General features: G+C 40.0%; 1 protein-coding gene across 6 annotated transcripts in view; it reads left to right on the top strand.

Moving 5' to 3' along the window:
* The window catches only part of ndrg4 (NDRG family member 4), a 68,654-nt gene extending 54,757 nt beyond the window's left edge, over positions 1 to 13,897 (top strand). For 4 of the 6 annotated variants that reach the window (XM_086028039.1, XM_086028037.1, XM_086028034.1 and 1 more), the window contains 13 exons: positions 467 to 587; positions 772 to 834; positions 2,466 to 2,526; positions 2,613 to 2,699; positions 2,819 to 2,875; positions 2,951 to 3,054; positions 3,164 to 3,220; positions 3,917 to 3,968; positions 5,914 to 5,961; positions 6,946 to 6,981; positions 7,061 to 7,112; positions 7,291 to 7,329; positions 8,752 to 13,897. In XM_086028039.1, coding sequence (XP_085884165.1) covers positions 467 to 587; positions 772 to 834; positions 2,466 to 2,526; positions 2,613 to 2,699; positions 2,819 to 2,875; positions 2,951 to 3,054; positions 3,164 to 3,220; positions 3,917 to 3,968; positions 5,914 to 5,961; positions 6,946 to 6,981; positions 7,061 to 7,112; positions 7,291 to 7,329; positions 8,752 to 8,906 — 932 coding nt within the window. In that variant the 3' untranslated portion in view covers positions 8,907 to 13,897. The remainder of the gene's footprint in view (positions 1 to 466; positions 588 to 771; positions 835 to 2,465; positions 2,527 to 2,612; positions 2,700 to 2,818; positions 2,876 to 2,950; positions 3,055 to 3,163; positions 3,221 to 3,916; positions 3,969 to 5,913; positions 5,962 to 6,945; positions 6,982 to 7,060; positions 7,113 to 7,290; positions 7,330 to 8,751) is intronic. The other 2 variants (XM_086028036.1, XM_086028040.1) reach the window with 1 other exon arrangement.
* The last annotated feature ends 5,649 nt before the right edge of the window (positions 13,898 to 19,546 follow it).

Raw genomic sequence — 19,546 nt, 5'->3', positions numbered from 1 at the left:
ATAGAACACATTCTTTTCGCGAACATTTTTGACCTGACTTCACTTTTAAAATGTATTGCACATAAAAGTCAAATAACAATTGTGCCAAATGAATGTTTAAAAGTAAAAAGTGCTGAGAGATTAAATGCAAAGGAGTTTTTAAGGATGTACTTAGCCAGGATTCTTTCACGTACCACTAGTGGGAGCCTGCGAACCACAAGTGATACTGGTACCACACTTTCAGAATCACTGATAAACAATGAAAGAGTTGTTTTTTTGCCACAATCTGTAAATAAATAAATAAATAAATAAAATCTGAAACTGATTGTTGTGAAACCAGCCTACTACTAATAAGCATGACGCTCACTTATATTTCCAAACCCAAAACAAGTAGTTAACCAGGTCTCAGAATCAGAATTGAAACGTGTGGTACATATTAAATGGGATGACACGCCCGTCTTCTTTTTCCCTTTCCTCGCTCCCGCAGACAAACTATGCTTCAATTCTTTCTTCAATAATGAGGACATGCAGGAGATCACCAAGCACTTTGTGGTTTGCCACGTCGACGCTCCGGGGCAGCAGATTGGAGCGTCACAGTTGCCACAAGGGTACACAAAAGCAGATTTGTACAAATGCAGTCAATGGACTTGACCTACTTTATTTAATAAAGACAAAACAATCCATTTGGATTTAGGCTGTTGGTTTGATAGATGAGTCACGAATGCAACACTTTTCAAGCGCCGTCGCTGACGTCAGGATGTAGTACTGTACATGCATTCTTTCCTTCCGCAGGTACCAGTATCCCACAATGGACCAGTTGGCGAGCATGCTGTCCACTGTGGTGCAGCATTTTGGGTTGGTGCATTTTACATTTCACTGATACACACCATGCTTTTATTGAGCCAGTCTTGCCATTTACTGGGACATTGTGTCCTTGTTTTGCTGGCAAAGATGATATATTCTATTTCTGTGCTGCACAGCAGGAAATCTGTTAATTAAAATGCCTTTGAGTTATACGCACCCACACACATGAACACGAGTCAGGAGTACTTATTTGAAATTCACTCTAGTCTCCAAATTTAATTCAAAGCATAAAGTAGTATTCTTTCAATGTTTTAATTGACACAAATGACAGAAAACAGATATTGTTATAAAACAGATATTGTTATTTTTTTTCTTATGACTTATTTAAATGTGTAATATTGAAATCCATTCATGTAGATTTTGGGGAAGCAAACAGACTCAGTTTTGTACATATCAAGTATCCAGTATTGGCGCGGGCAAGTAAAGCCATTTTTTGAAATCAGCGCTAAACATACTTTTAGGGACATATAAGGCCTTCTCTGATTAAAAATTGCTGTTGACCAGTGTAATGAGCTGGTTCCCAAAAGTGTCACTATTTCACAAATTCTAACAATGTAAATCTATGAGCACAATTGTATATGCATTATGCATTACATTTTCATGACCTCCCCCTACCACATTAGTACAGGCTAGGATATTCTTCCTCATTGTTCTCTGTGGTCCTGACAGTACTGTTGGAATGTTTTGTAGGTCTGGAGTCCATAAGCCCAATTACCAATTTACAAAACAACTACTTACTCAATGCGTGTTTGTTTTATCTTTCAAGAAGGTGTCCAATATAAATAAAGACTCACACAAATTAATTAAATTTTCTTGTCAGTTTTCTTTACCATCTCTGAAGTTCAGGAATCATACAATGATCAGATCTGGGCAGTTTTTCCATCCTCGCGAATTCTCTCACCCGAGACGGGCGAGGGCAGAAAAGGGGCGCGGTCTAACATGCAGCCCTCACATTTATACACTCTTCAAAATCTAAACATAATGTGGGCTGGTCTCCTCCCTGGCTGGCCCTGCCTATGGGGCTGATCTTCATCAGCTGGTCCTGTGCTCAGATCAGGGCATCAGATCAGATCTGACTCTGAGACTTTGAATTAATTATGCGATGTGTAATTCCCAATTTGGTTTTTGGTTAACCTGTTGGCTAATATAAAGCCATTCATATAGATTCAGAACCTTCAGTACATCAATGAGAAATATATTAGACTTTTATTTTGCTACGAGTAACGGAGATGATTGGGGAAAATGTATCAGAGTGAAATTAAGTATGTATGTAAAGTATGCATTTCGTGTGGGAAGTATATGGGAGTAAAAGTGAAAGTTGCCAGTAATATAAACAATGAAGTGAAAATGTGAAAATTCTACAATACAACAACACAATCTACCACACTACAATCATGAAGCATTCTTATTCCTTTACATTACAAGACTGTGAACAGTTTTGCTTCAATTTTAATCTTGGATGCACTAGAACTTGGAGAGGCAAAACCTTCAAATTCGGGATGTGCTGCTATTAATTTAGTTAACAATATATTGACAAAGAAGAAATTCAGCAATGGCACTATCATCAAAGTATTCCATTTATTGTGTCTTGAAAAAACATCACACTCATTGAACTGTTTTAGATTCAAGAGTATCGTTGGGATTGGAGTTGGAGCTGGATCGTACATCCTGGCCAAGTTTGCTGTGAGTCCAATTCACCTATTCTATATATTCACGGAATTTCCTGAAAGGGGCCGACCTGTGAAACCAAAAACTGTTTCTGTATTTAGCTGATCTTCCCTGACCTTGTGGAGGGTTTGGTTCTGCTCAACATTGACCCCAATGGCAAAGGATGGATTGACTGGGCTGCCACAAAGGTACCTGACTGAGTGTTTTCTGTCACTCATTTAGATTTGTGCCCACATGGCTTTGGAATATTTCACAGCATACTGTACTGTATGTACTATGCAATATGCAATCTCTGTCCTTCCTCCAGCTGTCAGGACTGACAAGTACCCTGCCAGATACTGTACTGCCACATCTTTTCAGTCAGGTATGTTGACCAGTCCTTGTAGCACCAGCCGTTACGTAATAGCCAGAAAGACATGAAGCTTTTATTTGTGTACAGGAGGAGCTGATGAACAACACAGAGCTGGTGCAGAGCTATCGGCAACAGATCAACAACACTATTAACCAGTTCAACCTGCAGCTTTTCTGGAACATGTACAACAGGTAGAATCATTGCATCTCAAGATGTATTGATACATTTTCCTGGAAAACTGAGCATATCCACGGACAGCTGTCAAGCAGCATAATAGTCGACTAATATTGTCCTTTCTAGTCGGAGGGACTTGGAGATGAACCGCAGCGGGACTGTGCTGAATGCCAAAACCCTGAAGTAAGTCCGACACACCCGTCTGTCATGCACAATACACAATGAAGTGACGGCTGAATTTGGTATGGAATCAGTGGATGGAAATTTCAGCCCGAGAAGTTCTTAATTCAGTCATTAAAGGAAAAATCAACCAAAACACATTTATATTTTTTACAAGAATATCTTCCAAGCAGGCCCACTAGTTGAAACACGCCATTCTGATTAATATTGTGTTTGTGGAATATGAGTTAAGCAGAAAAAAAACACCCCTTTTTAGCCATCTCAGGGGGCGGCCATTTTGTCACTGCTGTTGACTGACAATGACATGACAACTGCTCCGGGCTCAAGTAACAACCAATCACGGCTCAGCTTCAGAAAATAGGTCAGCCATGATTGATCGTTACCTGAGCCCTGAGCATTTGTGATGTAATTTTCAGTTGACAGAAGTGACAAAATGGCCACCCCCAGGGATGGCTAAAAAACGGGTGGATTAACTCTTATTCCACAAACGCAATATTTATCAGAATGACTTGTTTCAACTAGTGGGCCTGCTGGGAACATAGTCTTGAAAAAAAAAACGTTTGGGTTGACTTCCTCTTTAGGGAGTAGAAACATTGGGGAGACAGTCCCATTTATCAGTTTTGACGTTTATAACATTATTATACTAGAAATAATCAGTATACACATTCACTCTGTAAAATGCTTTCGGGTTTGTTTTAGGTGTCCGGTTATGTTGGTTGTAGGAGACAATGCCCCTGCTGAGGAAGGAGTGGTGAGTCCATCTATGTCACCTTTTTACATTATTGAATTGAAAATGATCATTGTTTATTCTCTGGTTGCAGAAAATACAAATGATTTTGTTAATCAACCAAAAGTCTGACAAAACAAAAATAACAATACCACAGCACATCATCAAGTATTAATATGTTTGTATTGTCTCATGCTATCCTTATGCATTATTGTGAAACCACAAAAGGTTATCGTGAATATTTAGAGTTGTGATGAATATTGAACCACATGAGTAGCCCCCAGGCCTGTTCGAACCATTGCTCACCAGCGATGGAACATTGTGATTTCCAGTGTTGGGGGTAACGCGTTACAAAAGTAACGCAGTACAGTAATATATTACATTTAGGCAGTAACGACGTAATGTTACTTGTTACTGCGATTTTTTTTGGTAATATTATTGCAGTTACTGAGTCGGGTAACGCGTTACAAATTTCGGGACTATAATACATATGTTGACATTTGTATTTTACATTTAACAAGTAGGTCTGTTTTTAACATTACTTGATCATAAGCTATTACTTCCAGCAATACTTGAATAAAAAGTTCCTGTCGCACTTGGTGCTTCGCGACAACATGTGTGTGCGAGTCAAATCTCTGCCATGCAATTCGATTGCCTTTATACCATTGACAATACCCAAGAGGGCTGAGAAGTGATTGTTTTTGACAATAATTGGAATTAAAAATAAAGATAAATATGATGGCATAATGTGCTGTCATCATATTTACTGTAGATTGATTAGGATTATTGATGTCATCAATATACTGTATTAAGATATTTTTTATCACTAAATTGTGAAATAAATTGTGATTTTAAAAAAGTTTCAGTAATCAGATCAAAGGGGAAGACTTGCAATAAAGACCCATTAGATGAAACAAAGCATTGTGATTAATATTGGGTTTTTGGAATATGAATTCAGCAGCAAAGTCCACCTGTTTATATCCATCTGTAGGGGCGGCCATTTTACCTCTTGCTGTCGACTGAAAAGGACATCACAGTTGATAGGGCTCAGGTCCACAGAAAAAAAAAGATTTTTTCACTCAGAAATAACTAATAACTCACCCAGAATCTTAGTTCCTCAACCCTTGAGTGACTTTTTTTTAAATAAGCTAATACTATGAAAGTAAAATTTACTCAAAAACACTCTCTGTAAAAATGAACTTAGAATTTCTGAGTGAAAAAAAAATTACCAGATAGCTAAGGTAACTAGGCAAATATAACTCCAATCTTTTTTCAGTGTAACAACAATCAAGGATCAGCTTGCGAATGTCACATGACCAAACTCAGAAAACAGGTGAGCCGTGATTGGTCGTTACATGAGCCATGAGCAAAAAAATGGCTTCTCCTAGAGATGGATAGAAACGGGTGGATTCTGTTGCTTAATTCAGATTTCACAAACACAATATTAATCAGAATGCTGTGTTTAGACATAGAACATAGTATTATAAAGAACATTTTTGAGTGACTTCCGCTTTCAAATGGTTGGTCTAATATGGGGCACTATTTTTGTCCTGTGCAATTTATGTGTGTACATTGTATATAAATGTATTTTATGACTTAATTTCCCACACAAAGCAGATCAGTCAGACAACCCAAGTAAACCACAAGCATACACCACCCTCTTATTTTCATGTCTGTTTGTCCATTTCTGTGAGTAGGTGTCTGCTGCCTTTCTAAGTGTTTGCGTGTGTGTGGGCGTGCGTGCGTGCGTGCGTGTGTGTGTGTGTGTGTGTTTGTGTGTGTGTTGTCAGCCCACTGGAATGAGTCATCACTGCAGCACACTGCAGTATCTGGGTCACTCATAAACCCTTTTAAAATGGACCCTTTACTGTTAATAAAGTCTTTTTTTTTCAAAGTTACAGTTCAATCGCAATGGCGTCAAACTTTTCTTGTTAATGAGCTTGCTTATTCTGTTGAACTTGCTCTCAAGGTTGAGTGCAACTCCAAGCTTGACCCAACCAACACCACCTTCCTAAAGGTAACCACAGTGTTTGCATGCAGAATGGTAATCTGAATAGTAATGTACTGTACTGTAATGTAATGTAATGAAATGTGTATATTAAACTGTAATGATCACGATAGGCATCAGTTTTTGTTTACTGTTACAAAAATATTAATATACTTTTTCAAGAAATTAGGATTTCACTCTATCTATAAGGAAAGTCAAATAACAGAAGAATAAAAAACAGGTTTAGATTTATCATCCAAGCATTTTATATGACCCAGTTGTAGTAATCACACACAGCTTCAGAATCCTTTAGTTGTCACTGCTTCTTGTTTGTTGACGCAACATTGTCAGTTATGACCTCACAATACCTAATTTATCAACTTCAAATACTGGATCATCTTAAAAATCTTTCATGGTGCTTTAGCACTATAGGATCAGAAGGTTTTAATAATAAATATGTTGCCGATCTGTGACCTGGCATCTTGGTACCGAGAAGCACAGAGATCTTAAAATAAAAAAAAGATCTATATTTATATATATTAGTGTTGTTAAGCAATTTTGAAAAAAAAAAACTAACTAAATGTTGCATTGGTCGCGATTAACTAAATTTTTTTTTACGAAGCTTGGAACAGATATTTAATTGAGTAAAATCTTGTAACTAATGTGGAACAAAATTTAAAGTAGTAAATTTCGATTCAAAGGCTATTCTAATAGCATCTTTGAATATGATTCTTTTCCTGTAGAATACAACTGTTGAACGATGCATCAAAAACCTACAACTCATATGATATTTGAATTAGGTTTTGCAACGTGCGCAAATTATTTTGGATTTCTCCATTGAGCCGTCGAGCAACTTTTTAAAGAAAAACCACCGGTACATAAAAGTCCATCTTTTCAACAGTATCTATCTGTCAAGCGAAATTAACTTCAAGTATGAAGCCATTAAAAAGTCCAAAGATGGGGTTTTCAGTTACAAAGAACTTGGTTCAAGGCTTTTTCTTTTTCTTGTGACAGATGGCTGACTCTGGTGGACTACCACAGCTTACGCAGGTAACATGTTAACTCTTATCACAGAAAATGACCCATTTAAAAAATACTAAAGTTTCATGTGGCTGTCTTGTTTTTAAAGCCTGGGAAGCTCACTGAAGCGTTCAAGTATTTCCTTCAAGGAATGGGCTACAGTAAGTATCCTGAACTCAAGTAACTATTGTGGGAGGGATTTTATCTTTATACCTGTCTTTTATATGTTTGTAAAAATGCACTTTAGCAGCAGTAATCAGTATTTGAGGCCAGGTTTTGTTTAGACAGACACAAGTTGTATTAATGTTGGCCTCTGTCTCCCTTGCCCTGTTCTCTCAGTCGCTTATGTGAAGGATCGGAGGTTGAGTGGAGGGCCAGGTACTTCCTCCTCCACATTCACCTCTGACCTCTTACTGCTGCCCTGAATGATGCTCTTTTCAAAACATTTCTTTAATTTTGTTTTAAATACAGTGTTTTGAGATATTCCGAACATGTTCTCTCTTTTTTTGCGTCATTTCCGGCATTTGCAAGACCTCAAGGCTCCCCATCTCTGAATATTTTTTCCTTCGATGGAAAAATATACATTCCTTTGTTTCCCTCCCCTCATCATGCCATTTCCAAAACTGCTCCTTGCATGGCCTTTATCTAGCTTCGGCAAGGCCGTGCTGATTGCATTCATGACAAATGCTAATATTTTAAAAGACCAACACAAAGAACTGCAATTTCAATATTATTATTCATCTTCTTATATATTTCTATTCATATAGTTCACAAGTCTTCTCAAAAATGGCAAAGTCAAGGCCCAAGTGCGAGATTTAGCCTGCCGCATCAAGTTATGTGGCCCGCTAAAGCAAATTTTGTGCGCCTAATTTTTAATTTAACTAAATTTATTATACAAAATTTACTCCCTCAAGGGGAAATTCAGTTTACACTCTGCAATTGATATTCCATAATGCACCCACCCACATAGAACCATCATGGTTCTTTCTAAAATTTGCACCAAAATTTCTAATTGTCTTCACTTTTGATAACATTGACATATTGCAAACATGTTTTTGTTACCAAGCCCCTGTTGGTAATTGAACAATATTTAACCCAAGAACACTAACGTTGGGTGATTTTCACCCACACAATTTTTTTTGTGTGACATTTTGTATTGAGAAATTAAAGAAGACAACTTCCGATTTGGCATACTGTGTTCTACTTTTACATAAATTGATGAAATGTATTTTATCCAGGATATTATATCGGCTTAAATGTACCCGACGCTAGTGATGGTGTTGTTAATTTTAACCTTAGTGTTCTAGGGTTAAACAGGTGATTTTCCTCAATCAATCTGTCTTGCATATGTAAGAATATGATAAGGCAGTTGTAAATTTCTGTGGTTTTCACAGTCATAGTAACCCTTTGAGGGAAACTACAGTACAACGGCAATGTGGCATGTGACAAAAATGACACCAACGGTCTGCATGGTAATGAGATAGTAAACTGAAGTATCCCTTCATCAACATTAAACATTCCGAAAAGGGCAGTGCTCACACTTTTCAGCAATAAGTTCCACATGATCCGAAAGTAACCCCCAAGCTCCTCAATTGCATGCTGCTCATAATGCATTTGTGAGTAGACCAACAACACCAACAGCTACATTGACCAAATCCAGGCTCTTGTTTGTTCATCCGCAGCAAAAAGGGGACATCTTAAAATTCCCCTAAAAGCATGACCTCCCCTCATTTCAGTAATGTGCCGTACATGAGCGCAAGTTTATGTTCTTTTCTTTCCCCCATCTGCTTCTCCTCCCAGTGCCCTCAGCCAGTATGACTCGCCTGGCTCGCTCCAGGACGGCCTCCCTGACCAGCGCCAGCTCCATGGACGGGTCTCGCTCTCGCGCCTGCACCCACTCCGACAGCACCGAGGGAGTCGGTACAGTCACCCACAGTATGGAAGTTTCCTGTTGAGGTGTCAGAAAAAGAGGGGAGGAAGGGGTGGAGGGACAGAGAGAGAAGCCATAGGGGGTCACAGTAAAGGAGACTGTATTAGGGTATTACTTTGAAGTAAATGAAGTAAATAGCCATGATCGCTCTCTCTGTCTTCATCCTGGAGATCTGCTATCTTCTATCCTCCTAACAGTTAATGTGCAGTTACAGTCAGAAGTATACATACATTCATCATGGGCATGAATGTCACATTCATTTTATACCTTTCTTGACTGATCTGAACTTTCCTTTATCCACGGTGGAGGAATTCTTCAACGAGTTTTAAGAACATAGTCCCCATTCGGAATATTTAAGACCATCCTAATCAAAATTTTATTCCAAACTAGAGGGATGGTTTATATTGACTGATAATCCGATCGGCGCACATGACAACACTTATTCCGAAATTTGGAAACAAATGTTTTTACCGCGCATGTCTGTGACATCACTAAACACGTTTCTGTTCTTCCCGGAAGCTAGTAGAAGCAGAGCGTGCAAAAGAAGTGGTGGGCGCAAAACTGAACTGGATATATTGCAGCTCCATTGGGAAGTTTTAACTCGACCTAACAGTGCAAACGGGAAAAATATGTGAAATAACACTAAAGTTTAAAGTAGAAATCGATGGCGCGATGTTTTTTATATAGGGAAGCCGCCATGTCTTCTTGTATTACTATTTCCGGTATATTTGGTCAATATACACATGTCAAAATATGTTGTACCAATCGAAAGTGTAACGCATGAACACGCAAGTCCTAATCGGATCATTATTTTTTTGTGTCCATGAAAACTGTGCATCTGATCATTATTTGAATCCAAACTCTGATCAGATTAACGACATTTTGTCCACGTATACGTAGTGACAGATATCACAGAAGATTGTGGTTAGCTATAAAAAGCGTCTATTCAAGGTACAAATCGGAAAGGGATATTTCACCAAGATTAGTGAGTTTATGTACTTTTAGTACATTATTTCAGTCTATATTTATAATTTTGATCTGTGTGGCTCAGAAAAAGTCATAAATAAATTACAATATGTGCGCTCAGTCTTGTTTTTAAATTTCCTTGACAGGATAGATCCAATCAGTCATTAAAAGCCCCAAATAAATCTGATATTTACGCCCATGACCGAGTGTTTTGAAACTTCTGAAGGCAACTTTATAACCTATTACGATTCCCAACATCACCTTTGTAATACTCCCCACAAACTCGCTCTTGTTGCCCAGCACTTGAACTTGTACTCTTTACTATCTCATAGTTGTGTTTGCTAAGTCTCCTCTTATTGGCTTGAGCCCCGTTAACCCCCCTCCCTCCAGCACATACAAAGTACACAAAAACACATAAACCATTTCTGTAGCAATATTCAATAAAGAGCTGCTTAAGTAATGATATGAAAAGGACAATGTGATGAAGTCAAGGAACATGTAAGGGGTGCTGAAATGTGTTTTGTATCAGCACTTTACATGGGAGCCACAGGATGTCCAGAATTTGACAGAAAGCAGAACACGGCTAACTTTATTGTCCAAGTAATGCTTAGACTGTGCTTAATTGTTAGCTTGTTAGCATGATAGCTAAATGACATACACACGGCACTGCTTTGAAGATCCACTTAAGTCGTGTGTCTTAGGGTTAGTATAGACTAGTCGACTAGTTGACTTGTCAATTTTATTCCACAATGACCTTTGGACCATGATGTTGACTAGTTGATAATCACGTTCATGGCTTGAGGAGGAAGCAGAGCCTCTTACAGCATCAGATGAGTGTGCTGAATGAAAAGATAAGGGTCACCGTAATTGGTTTAAATTGTCTGCTGTTAGGCACGGTGGTCGACTGGTTAGCACGTCCGCCTCACAGTTCAGATGTCGTGGGTTCGATACCGGCTCCGGCCTCCCTGTGTGGAGTTTGCATGTTCTCCCCGTGCCTGCGTGGCTTTTCTCCGGGACTCCGGTTTTCTCCCACATTCCAAAAACATGCATGGTAAGTTGATTGGACTCTCTAAATTGCCCCTAGGTCTAGGTGTAATTGTGAGTGCGGATGTTTGTCTCTGTGTGCCCTGCGATTGGCTGGCAACCAATTCAGGGTGTCCCCCGCCTACTGCCCGAAGACAGCTGGGATAGGCTCCAGCACGCCCCGCGACCCTTGTGAGGATAAGCGGTATCGATAATGGATGGATATATGTCTGCTGTTACTGAATGTGCAGCATTGGTAAGTGAGGGGAAAAAAGGGGGAAAATCCAGGCTCCAGCAAGATTTTGAACAACTTTTTGGCCCATATTATCAAAGTAGATGGAGAATGGGGAATTATTCCACCATCCACAAAGATGTCCATAATTATCCTCATTGAGGTCTTGGCTGTGTTGGAGAAGCACTATAAATTCCCACCAAGCAAAATGCGCTGCTGTGGTAGACCCAGATCATGGACCTGGATCATTGTTGCCTGGCTATCCCAGCGGCAAACACCTCAAGCAAGAGATTTTTTTTTTCTCTGGCTGGAAAAGCCATCATGTCACAGCGGCGAGCCTTCACCCAGTCTGTGTCAATGCGCTTGTGTTCTAACGTGTATGTTTTGTGTAAATTCGGTATATGAGCTGTACAATGTCAGTGAATATAGATTATTGCAAATCATTCCATCCTCCTGTGATTATTTTTTAAATTATAGTGCTATACTGACTAGATACTGTATCAGTGATTTCACCAATTACAAGTTGATGTCGACCTGACTTTCGTTACATTAGTTTTGACAAATCGAATTTGTGAAACCCCTAGCATGTGTAATAACATCACAGGCTGAACCCAACTAATCATTTTTACTGAAGTCTTTATAATGATCAATTTTACAAGGAAGTGGCCCAAGTATACTCATACACAACATTCAACACAAACACATATTGCTTGATTTCAAGTGAAATGAATGACATTGTATGATTTGTGAACTACTGAAATGTATGCATTGTGATCACACCTTCAACAAATATTGATTCCAAATTCAATTTATTTACGCTGTTACTGAGAGCAGCTTTAAGATGTGTGCCATTTATAAGTCTAAGACAATCCACAACAGTAATATGGTGTAGAAATGTGTTTTGTAACATGTATATGCATGTGATGTGTAAACCTAGAGTGCTTCATTATATGGGTAGTCTAGTATTAGAGTGGTTACGCGCCATGGTTGTAACTATTATCATCAGTCTGTCACTCCACTGCATGGTTGTAGTTCTGATTGTAGTGCACTTTTTGTGGTCTCCACTATGACAATCGCCATTCTGATCAATACCAAGCATGACCAGTTGGACTGAGGCAGCACCGGGCTTGTCTCCCTCGTTTTGCTGGGTCATCACCAAAAAAACCCACCATAAAATAATATAAACTTACTTTCCTTACCACAACTAGCCCCTCTTCTTATATGTACCAAAGTTACACACACACACACACACACACACACACCTCCACAAATATACACATAAACTCACTGAAATGTAAATAGAGAAGTACAGTATGTACAGTACATGAAAACATAAACAAAATGAGCTCGGTGTTGAAAGGGAACTACTGTATGACCAGATGCATAAATAGTCACACACATTGGATTAGTTCATCACTTGAGTGGAAAGTCAGTATTTGTTTTGATGTGCTATGTAACCATAAACTCATCAGTATAGTATGTACGTATGTACTTAGAGCTTTAGAGTAGGGAAGTCGTGTGCTGTTGCTTGCTCTTATACTGGACCGCAATGGGTCCCATGCGTATTGGATTATTCATGTACAGCGTCAATGCACCATAGTCACCAATGTCTCCTGTTACAAAAATCCTTTGTTCAGGTCAGGCATAGCATTCAATTGCTGAGGTGTGCACATCTCTGAGATGGCCTGTGAGAAGCGGGGCTGTTTTGGAGCCATTTGGGCACCAAGCTCAGAATGTAGGGCAACCCCCAGCCACCTTAAAAGAAAAAAACATCAACAACCTCCCATTCCCTAAAAAAGGTGCCCCGATTCTCACAGGTGAACCTGGTTGCACCCTAAAGGGCTATCAGCTGAAGTCACTTTTATAAAAATGTCTGCCACTAGATGTGTTTTTTTTCTGAGCTCCAAGGGACTGACACAGACAGAAAAGAGAATGTGATTTTGTTGATACTGGAGAGTAAATTGTCACGGAAGGTTACATTTTAAACCGTACAATTCATGTAAAGTTCAAAATACTCATTAACATGAAATATAGGAGTTTAGGAAATATCATGGAAAACAAGCGCCTCAATCATTTGCATGGAGTGGTGCGTATGTGGAGTGTATAAAAGACAACTTTCAACACAAACTGTCCAGGGGGCGGAGGGTTACAGGGGTATGGTGTTCTCCTGAATGTATTTTGTCCCTTTTTTGAAGTGCTGTACAGTATTGTCTGTCACCCTAAACCTTATCCACCCAGAATTTCTGCACTATACTTTGTACCTCCACTTGAGCCAACATTAATGACTTTATGATTTCCCCTCTACAAAAGTAGTGTAGGTGACTTGTGCTTTGGCACTGAATGAGTTTAGATCTTGGCCCTCCTTGCACTTGTAGATATATATATATTTATAAATATATATATTTTAATTTGTAGAACAGGTTACTAGCACCAAACAGTGATGTTAGGTTATGGTGAAATTTCTGTTCTTCTTGCCTTCGTGTTATTAAACGCCATTAACAAGTTGAAACCTTATTTTAGTAAAGTGATTTGTTCATGTGTATTAATAGTTATTCTTCTTGCTGTCATTAAGATTAATTTCACTTGAGCAATAAGTATTTTTTTTTCTTGTTTGCATTGTTTCATATTGTCTTCCCTATGAGCAATCACAACAGTAGACAGATTCTTACCTGCTTGGCTGTCATGTGTGATGTTAAGTTGAAATATGTTAGATACAAATATATATTCAACATAAGCTGTCACTGTCCCATGTACTAAATAAGTAACACGTTCTAAATAAAGACCTAATGTCAGCATTTGCAGTGTCGAATGCAATCCAATTGTAATTTCTTTTTACAACCTGTATTCAATGAGGTTTTTCTGAGCCACATATTTCATTGGTCAGTATGCACATTCCGTGCTAATATGAAGTTAATGATAATAATGATTTGCATTGCCAAAATAAAATTTTCAATAGTTACCAAATTATTAATTGACATCTTCTGATCTCTTGAACTGGACTGATTTCACATCTGTTGGTTCTGTTTAATGTGCAGAACTTTTAACTACACTCATACTGAAATCAATGTTAATACTTTAGTTTCGATGCATTGATAAGAAAATACAGTACTAAATCAAACTCCTACTAGTCTGGTGTGAAGTTTAGCAGAGATGTGCTACAACTCTTGGATCATGTCTTTTTTTTCTTTTCTTTGTCTTCTCCAAACAACCCGGTAGCGCCGTAAAGTTGGAATTCACTGGCTTTATGCAATTGTTTTACCATTTCGGATGGCCTAAATAAGCAGTGACCTCTGAATGTAATCAATGTTGGGACCCGTGTTATAGAATAGTGGTAACAGCTGCTGTTTGTAGGGCACACTCAAACATTGTTTCCTAACCTTTATTAAGTTAAGGCCCAAGTTTCACATTAGCAAAATCTCACAGCACCACCAAACAAAATCATCACCAAAAATATATTGTCCCTGGCCTGTGAAAAACACGTATATCCAACTTTGGAATTTTAAAAAATGTTCATGTTAATGCGATGTCTGTAACGCGAAAACAAGAATATTTCTAAAAATGAACATGTGTTTTTCAGAGGACAGCGACGATATGTAGAAATATAACAATAGCTCATAATGATAATTTTGTCTCAATTTACTCACAAATGTACTTGTTTGGCCTGTTAGTTGAACATAGTGCTAATGTCTGCCATTTAGTCGAAAAGCATTTATTTGTTCTGTCTGTCCCCATACGACACTGGCATGGATAGACATTATTTGTGATAAATAACCAAGACTCTGCTTTAAGCCCTAGATATCTCTGTTTGTGCAAGCGTGTGTCGAGCATAATAACAACTGTCACTTGTGAGCCCTTCATGAGCAGCTGGGAGGGTCAGTAGGTGTTCTCTCATTGTTCTCGCAATCACATCAATTGTATGAAGATGCGTAAAAGCCGCAACATTTTCAGTCTGACGCCCAACGCTTTGCAGCCTTGTGCCTTGGGAGTTGGAGGGGTAATATCCTCCAAGGTACTATGGGCCCCTCCAAGACAGCGAGTCATTTTCTGCTTTTTCCCAGCAGCAGCTCAATTATTATCACCATCATTAAATCATCATCATCAACCATAAAATGTATACCGTTCCTGAAAAGGTATCCACACGCTTAGATTTTTTTCCCACATTTTTACATTTATTGACGAATTTCAATGCTTTTTAGTGAGATTTTATAAGATTGATCAATACAAAGTGGAAGTGAAAGAGAAATTATACTGTATTCATAGTTTTCCAAATTTGGGGAAAATAAAAATATGAACATTGTGGTGTGCATTTGTATTCAGCTCACTTTGGGGGTATTTTTCTAAAACAGTGGTCACCAAGTCTGGTCCTCAAGGGCACCTATCCTGCATGTTTTCCATCTCTCCCCGCTGCAACACACCCGTTTCAAATTATCTGTACTGTATCTAAACGATACCGGACTTGGTGACCCGTGCTCTGAAAGCTTTGCACATCTCGACACTGAAATTTTTTTCACATTCTTCTTTGCAAAAAAAAAAAAAAAAAGCTCAATATCAGTCAGATTGGATGGAGAACATCTGTGTACTGCAATTTTCAAGTCTTGCCACATACTGTACTCAGACGTCACGTACGCTCTTTGCAGAGTTGAACGGTTTGGACACATCCAGAGAAGACATGGTGAGTATATTCAGGGCCCGCCCAGCCTATAAGACTAAGTAGCTGCTTATGGCCCCGTGGCCACTAGAGGGCCCCCAATCTGAACATTAATGCCATTCTCGAAACCACTGACAGCAAAGACGTCTGTGGTTGTAGGGAGGGTGAATCATGCATGATGCTAACACATGGTGAGAAGATGCCTCGTTCACTTGCTCCTTGGAGATGTATCATCCAGCAATAATAATAATAATTATTATTATTACAATAATAATAATATTATTATTATGAAGCCTTAAGGAAGTTTTAGAGGTTTATGGGAGTCTATGCATGCTTCGGTCATCTCGATCATTTAGTGTAAGGTGGTGATCTCCGACGTCTTAGATCAGCTTTTTTCCTAGTGTTGGCCTCACGATGGATATAATTATATTTTTTGCACGGAATGAAGACACAACGACGACAGCGTCCTACTTCATTCATCATTATTACAAAAGCCACAGAGAGGTAAGCCAGATTTTCAGTTTAGCTAGCGATTCAAACACTGGTTTGGGATCAGTTAGGTAACGTAACGTAACTAGGTGTGGGATGGTGAAGGATCTAAATCTATATGAATGGCTTTATATTAGCCAACAGGTTAACCAAAAATCAAAATGGGAATTACATATCGCATAATCCTTTCAAAGTCCCAGAATCCAGCGTGCCCTGATCTGAGCACAGGAATAGCTGCTGAAGATCAGCCCCATAGGCAGGGCCAGCCAGGGAGGAGACCAGCCCACATTATGTTTAGGTTTCGAAGAGTGTATAAATGTGAGGGCTGCATGTTAGACCGTGCCCCTTTTCTTTCCTCGCCCGTCTCGGGTGAGAGCATTCGCGAGGATGGAAAAGCTGCCCAGATCTGATTATTGTATTCATTCCTGAACTTCAGAGATGGTAAAGATAAACTGATGAGAAAATTCAATCGACTTGTGTGAGTCTTTATTTACATTGGATACCTTCTTGAAAGATAAAACGAACACACATTGAGTAAGTAGTTGTTTTGTAAATTGCTAATTGGGCTTATGGACTCGAAACCTACAAAACATTTCGACAATGGTTTGTGAAAACTGTCCAAACAGCTCGTTTCGACTATGGTCGCACAGTCATGCAAAACTAATCCTCTCCCTATGTGGGGTGCGCTTCGAAAGTTGCTTCAAGTCATCTACACATTGACACCATAGACACACCGGTATTACTGGCGTGTTACTAGCTGATCGTTTTGATGAAAACAGGGAAAATACCAGAGATGGGCAGTTCATCCCGGGGGGGGGAACTGTCCCTCCTTCCATCCTGGACGGACGCCCATTTTTGGGGCGGAGTGACACGTGTGAAAATAAGGGGCGGACTAAGCAAGGGCGGCGGCGACAACTGCCACATTGCATCACGTGACTGATGCATTTTGCCGTGAGACATGTTGGTGACAGGTTTGTAACACATGCCGCACACATGTCAAAATTCTTGCTGCATATACGACGCTGCGCGCATTCTTTCTCGTGTTCGGTCTGTTATGTCACATGCTGCGATGACTTACAATTTCCCCAGACTCGGCCCGGCAATTTATTTGTTGCCGCGCAGGAAGGGATCCACCACGTAGCTTGTTGCTTCTGCGAGGCAAACTAGTTTGGCAGTGGCGTGGGTGTATGTGTGTAGAAAGAAGTTACACAAGCATGTACCACCTTTGCCGCCACCTTCCAGATCGTTTTCGCAATACAATTAAATACATCGTCTAGTCACCTAGGTCTCTTTGTTGGTACAGGCAGGAGATCCATTGTTGTCGCTGTCTTTTTGATCGTTGCTCGACAGTAAAAACGCAGACCGGAATTGGCCATAAAAGGCTGGGTAAATTCCGCCCTGCAGTGTCTCGCCAGTAGCCGTAGCCATGCCCCCTGACTTGGAATCAAACTTTAACACATTTTCAAAACAACATGTGTGGCTTGTGTACAAGTATAAAGGCAAACTGCGCGCAGTAATGCTGCAGTGACGTGCTTGGGATGTCAGCCGTGGGAGTATAAAGAAGCCTGAAATGGGCAAACGACAATAATTGCCTCCGAACGCTTCAAACGTGCCACTGGTTACCCAACTGCGCGCACTTCCTTGTTTGTAACCCTCAAAAGTTGTTCTACCTTTTCCGGAGGCCGTGGTCTGGCGAGTTACAATTCAAGGTTAAGTTCATGCACTTCTTCTGGCGTCTTCCCTACTAAAACAACCGACAGGAGGACAGGAACAAATACTTAAGCAGGATAAAAATAAATATATACTCACAACACAATATTGCACCACGTCAGAAAAAATATAAATCAAAAAACAATATATGGAATACCAAAATTAATATACATAAATGAAAATAAAAATTTGCAACTAAATCATATGTTACACTTGCATTGGGAGCCCCTGCAGGAACGCTGGGCACGTTCGGTCTGCATGGAGGGGAGACGAAAAGGAAGGAGAAGAAGAATGAGGCAAAGAAGAAGGAGAGCTGGCGTTTGACCGCGGGAAATTTGAAACCTGAATGCCGCAGCCGCTTCATTCGCGCACATCAGAGAGGGAGAGCTTTTGCTTGGTAGAAGACGGCAGGTGGCAAAGCTAACAAAAAAAGGTTTCAAAATCGCAATCAAGTGGCCGACACTCTCCTCCGTGCAGACTGAACATGTGTGGTGCACAGCGTTCGTTCCTGCCAGGGCTTGCAATGGAAGTAAGTACGCGCAGTTGGGTAACTACCAGTAGTGCGTTTGAACCGTGTCCACAGCGGATTTGAATAGTAAATTAGCCAGGGAATGAGCTTTAACTAAACCTCCGCGGTTAGCATATCTCCTGCAGCGCGTCATGCAAGGATGCTTTTTTTTTCGGGGGGGCTTACGTAAGGACGGAACAGCTTTGAAAAGATGGGGTCGAGAGCCGATCATTTTTATGAATAAGGATGAGGGGACGAGGCCGGAAGGAAACCCAGGTCACGGACGGAGGACAGAGGACAGAGGACAGGCTGGCAAAAATGTATCAAGTGCCCAGCGCTGCAAAATACCAGAGCTGGGCATCGTCCCTTCATCCCCGGTTTCCGTCCTGCATATTCAATCGAGGCATGTGGTCCTGACCCATCCTTTGCTGGCGACAGCCAATCGGCGTCGATTACGTAATCTTTACGTCACACGCAGGTCCCGCACGAGCAGACGTGACAAAAAAATTAAATAAAACAAAAACAACTGTCACACACGCACAGCGTTGTCATCGATGAAATAAAACGAATATGGGACACATGTCATTGAGTAATTGAGGCGTGAAGTGCTCCCAGTCAGACAAGCGGCTCATCGAAGGTCCACAACAACATTTCCAGATTCCAGTCAGACAAGCGGAGCGCTCATTGAATTTGAACAGAAAGAGAGACTCACTGCACCATGGAAGCCTGTTAACAGCCTGGTCCATCACTCAAATCTGTCCCCCATGCAACAACAACTCACTGGTGTTAAGGCTTGCCGCGAAACATAGACTATAGACGGACTACAGACGAAAGACGAATTAAATACATGGGATTCCGACTATGCTTAGTCCGTCTATTTAAAAAATGTTCCCGTCATTCGTCAACTGTCAGCAAAACGGGCGTCCGTCATTGACGGATAGACAGACCGGTCCATCACATAGACAGAATGCCCAGATCTGATAGACTGTGTATGTATCCACCATGATGGCAAGAAATTTTGCAGCAATAATAATCCAATAATGCGTCTGCTGTGGGGATATAAGTTTAATAAAGCAAGAACGACAACTG

Source organism: Filicampus tigris, chromosome 4, assembly GCF_054856515.1.
Source record: "Filicampus tigris isolate MCC_2025a chromosome 4, RoL_Ftig_1.0, whole genome shotgun sequence".
In the NCBI taxonomy this organism is placed as follows: Eukaryota; Metazoa; Chordata; class Actinopteri; order Syngnathiformes; family Syngnathidae; genus Filicampus; species Filicampus tigris.
The sequence above is the reverse complement of the archived record's forward strand: the minus strand, read 5'-3'. Positions and strand labels throughout refer to the sequence as shown.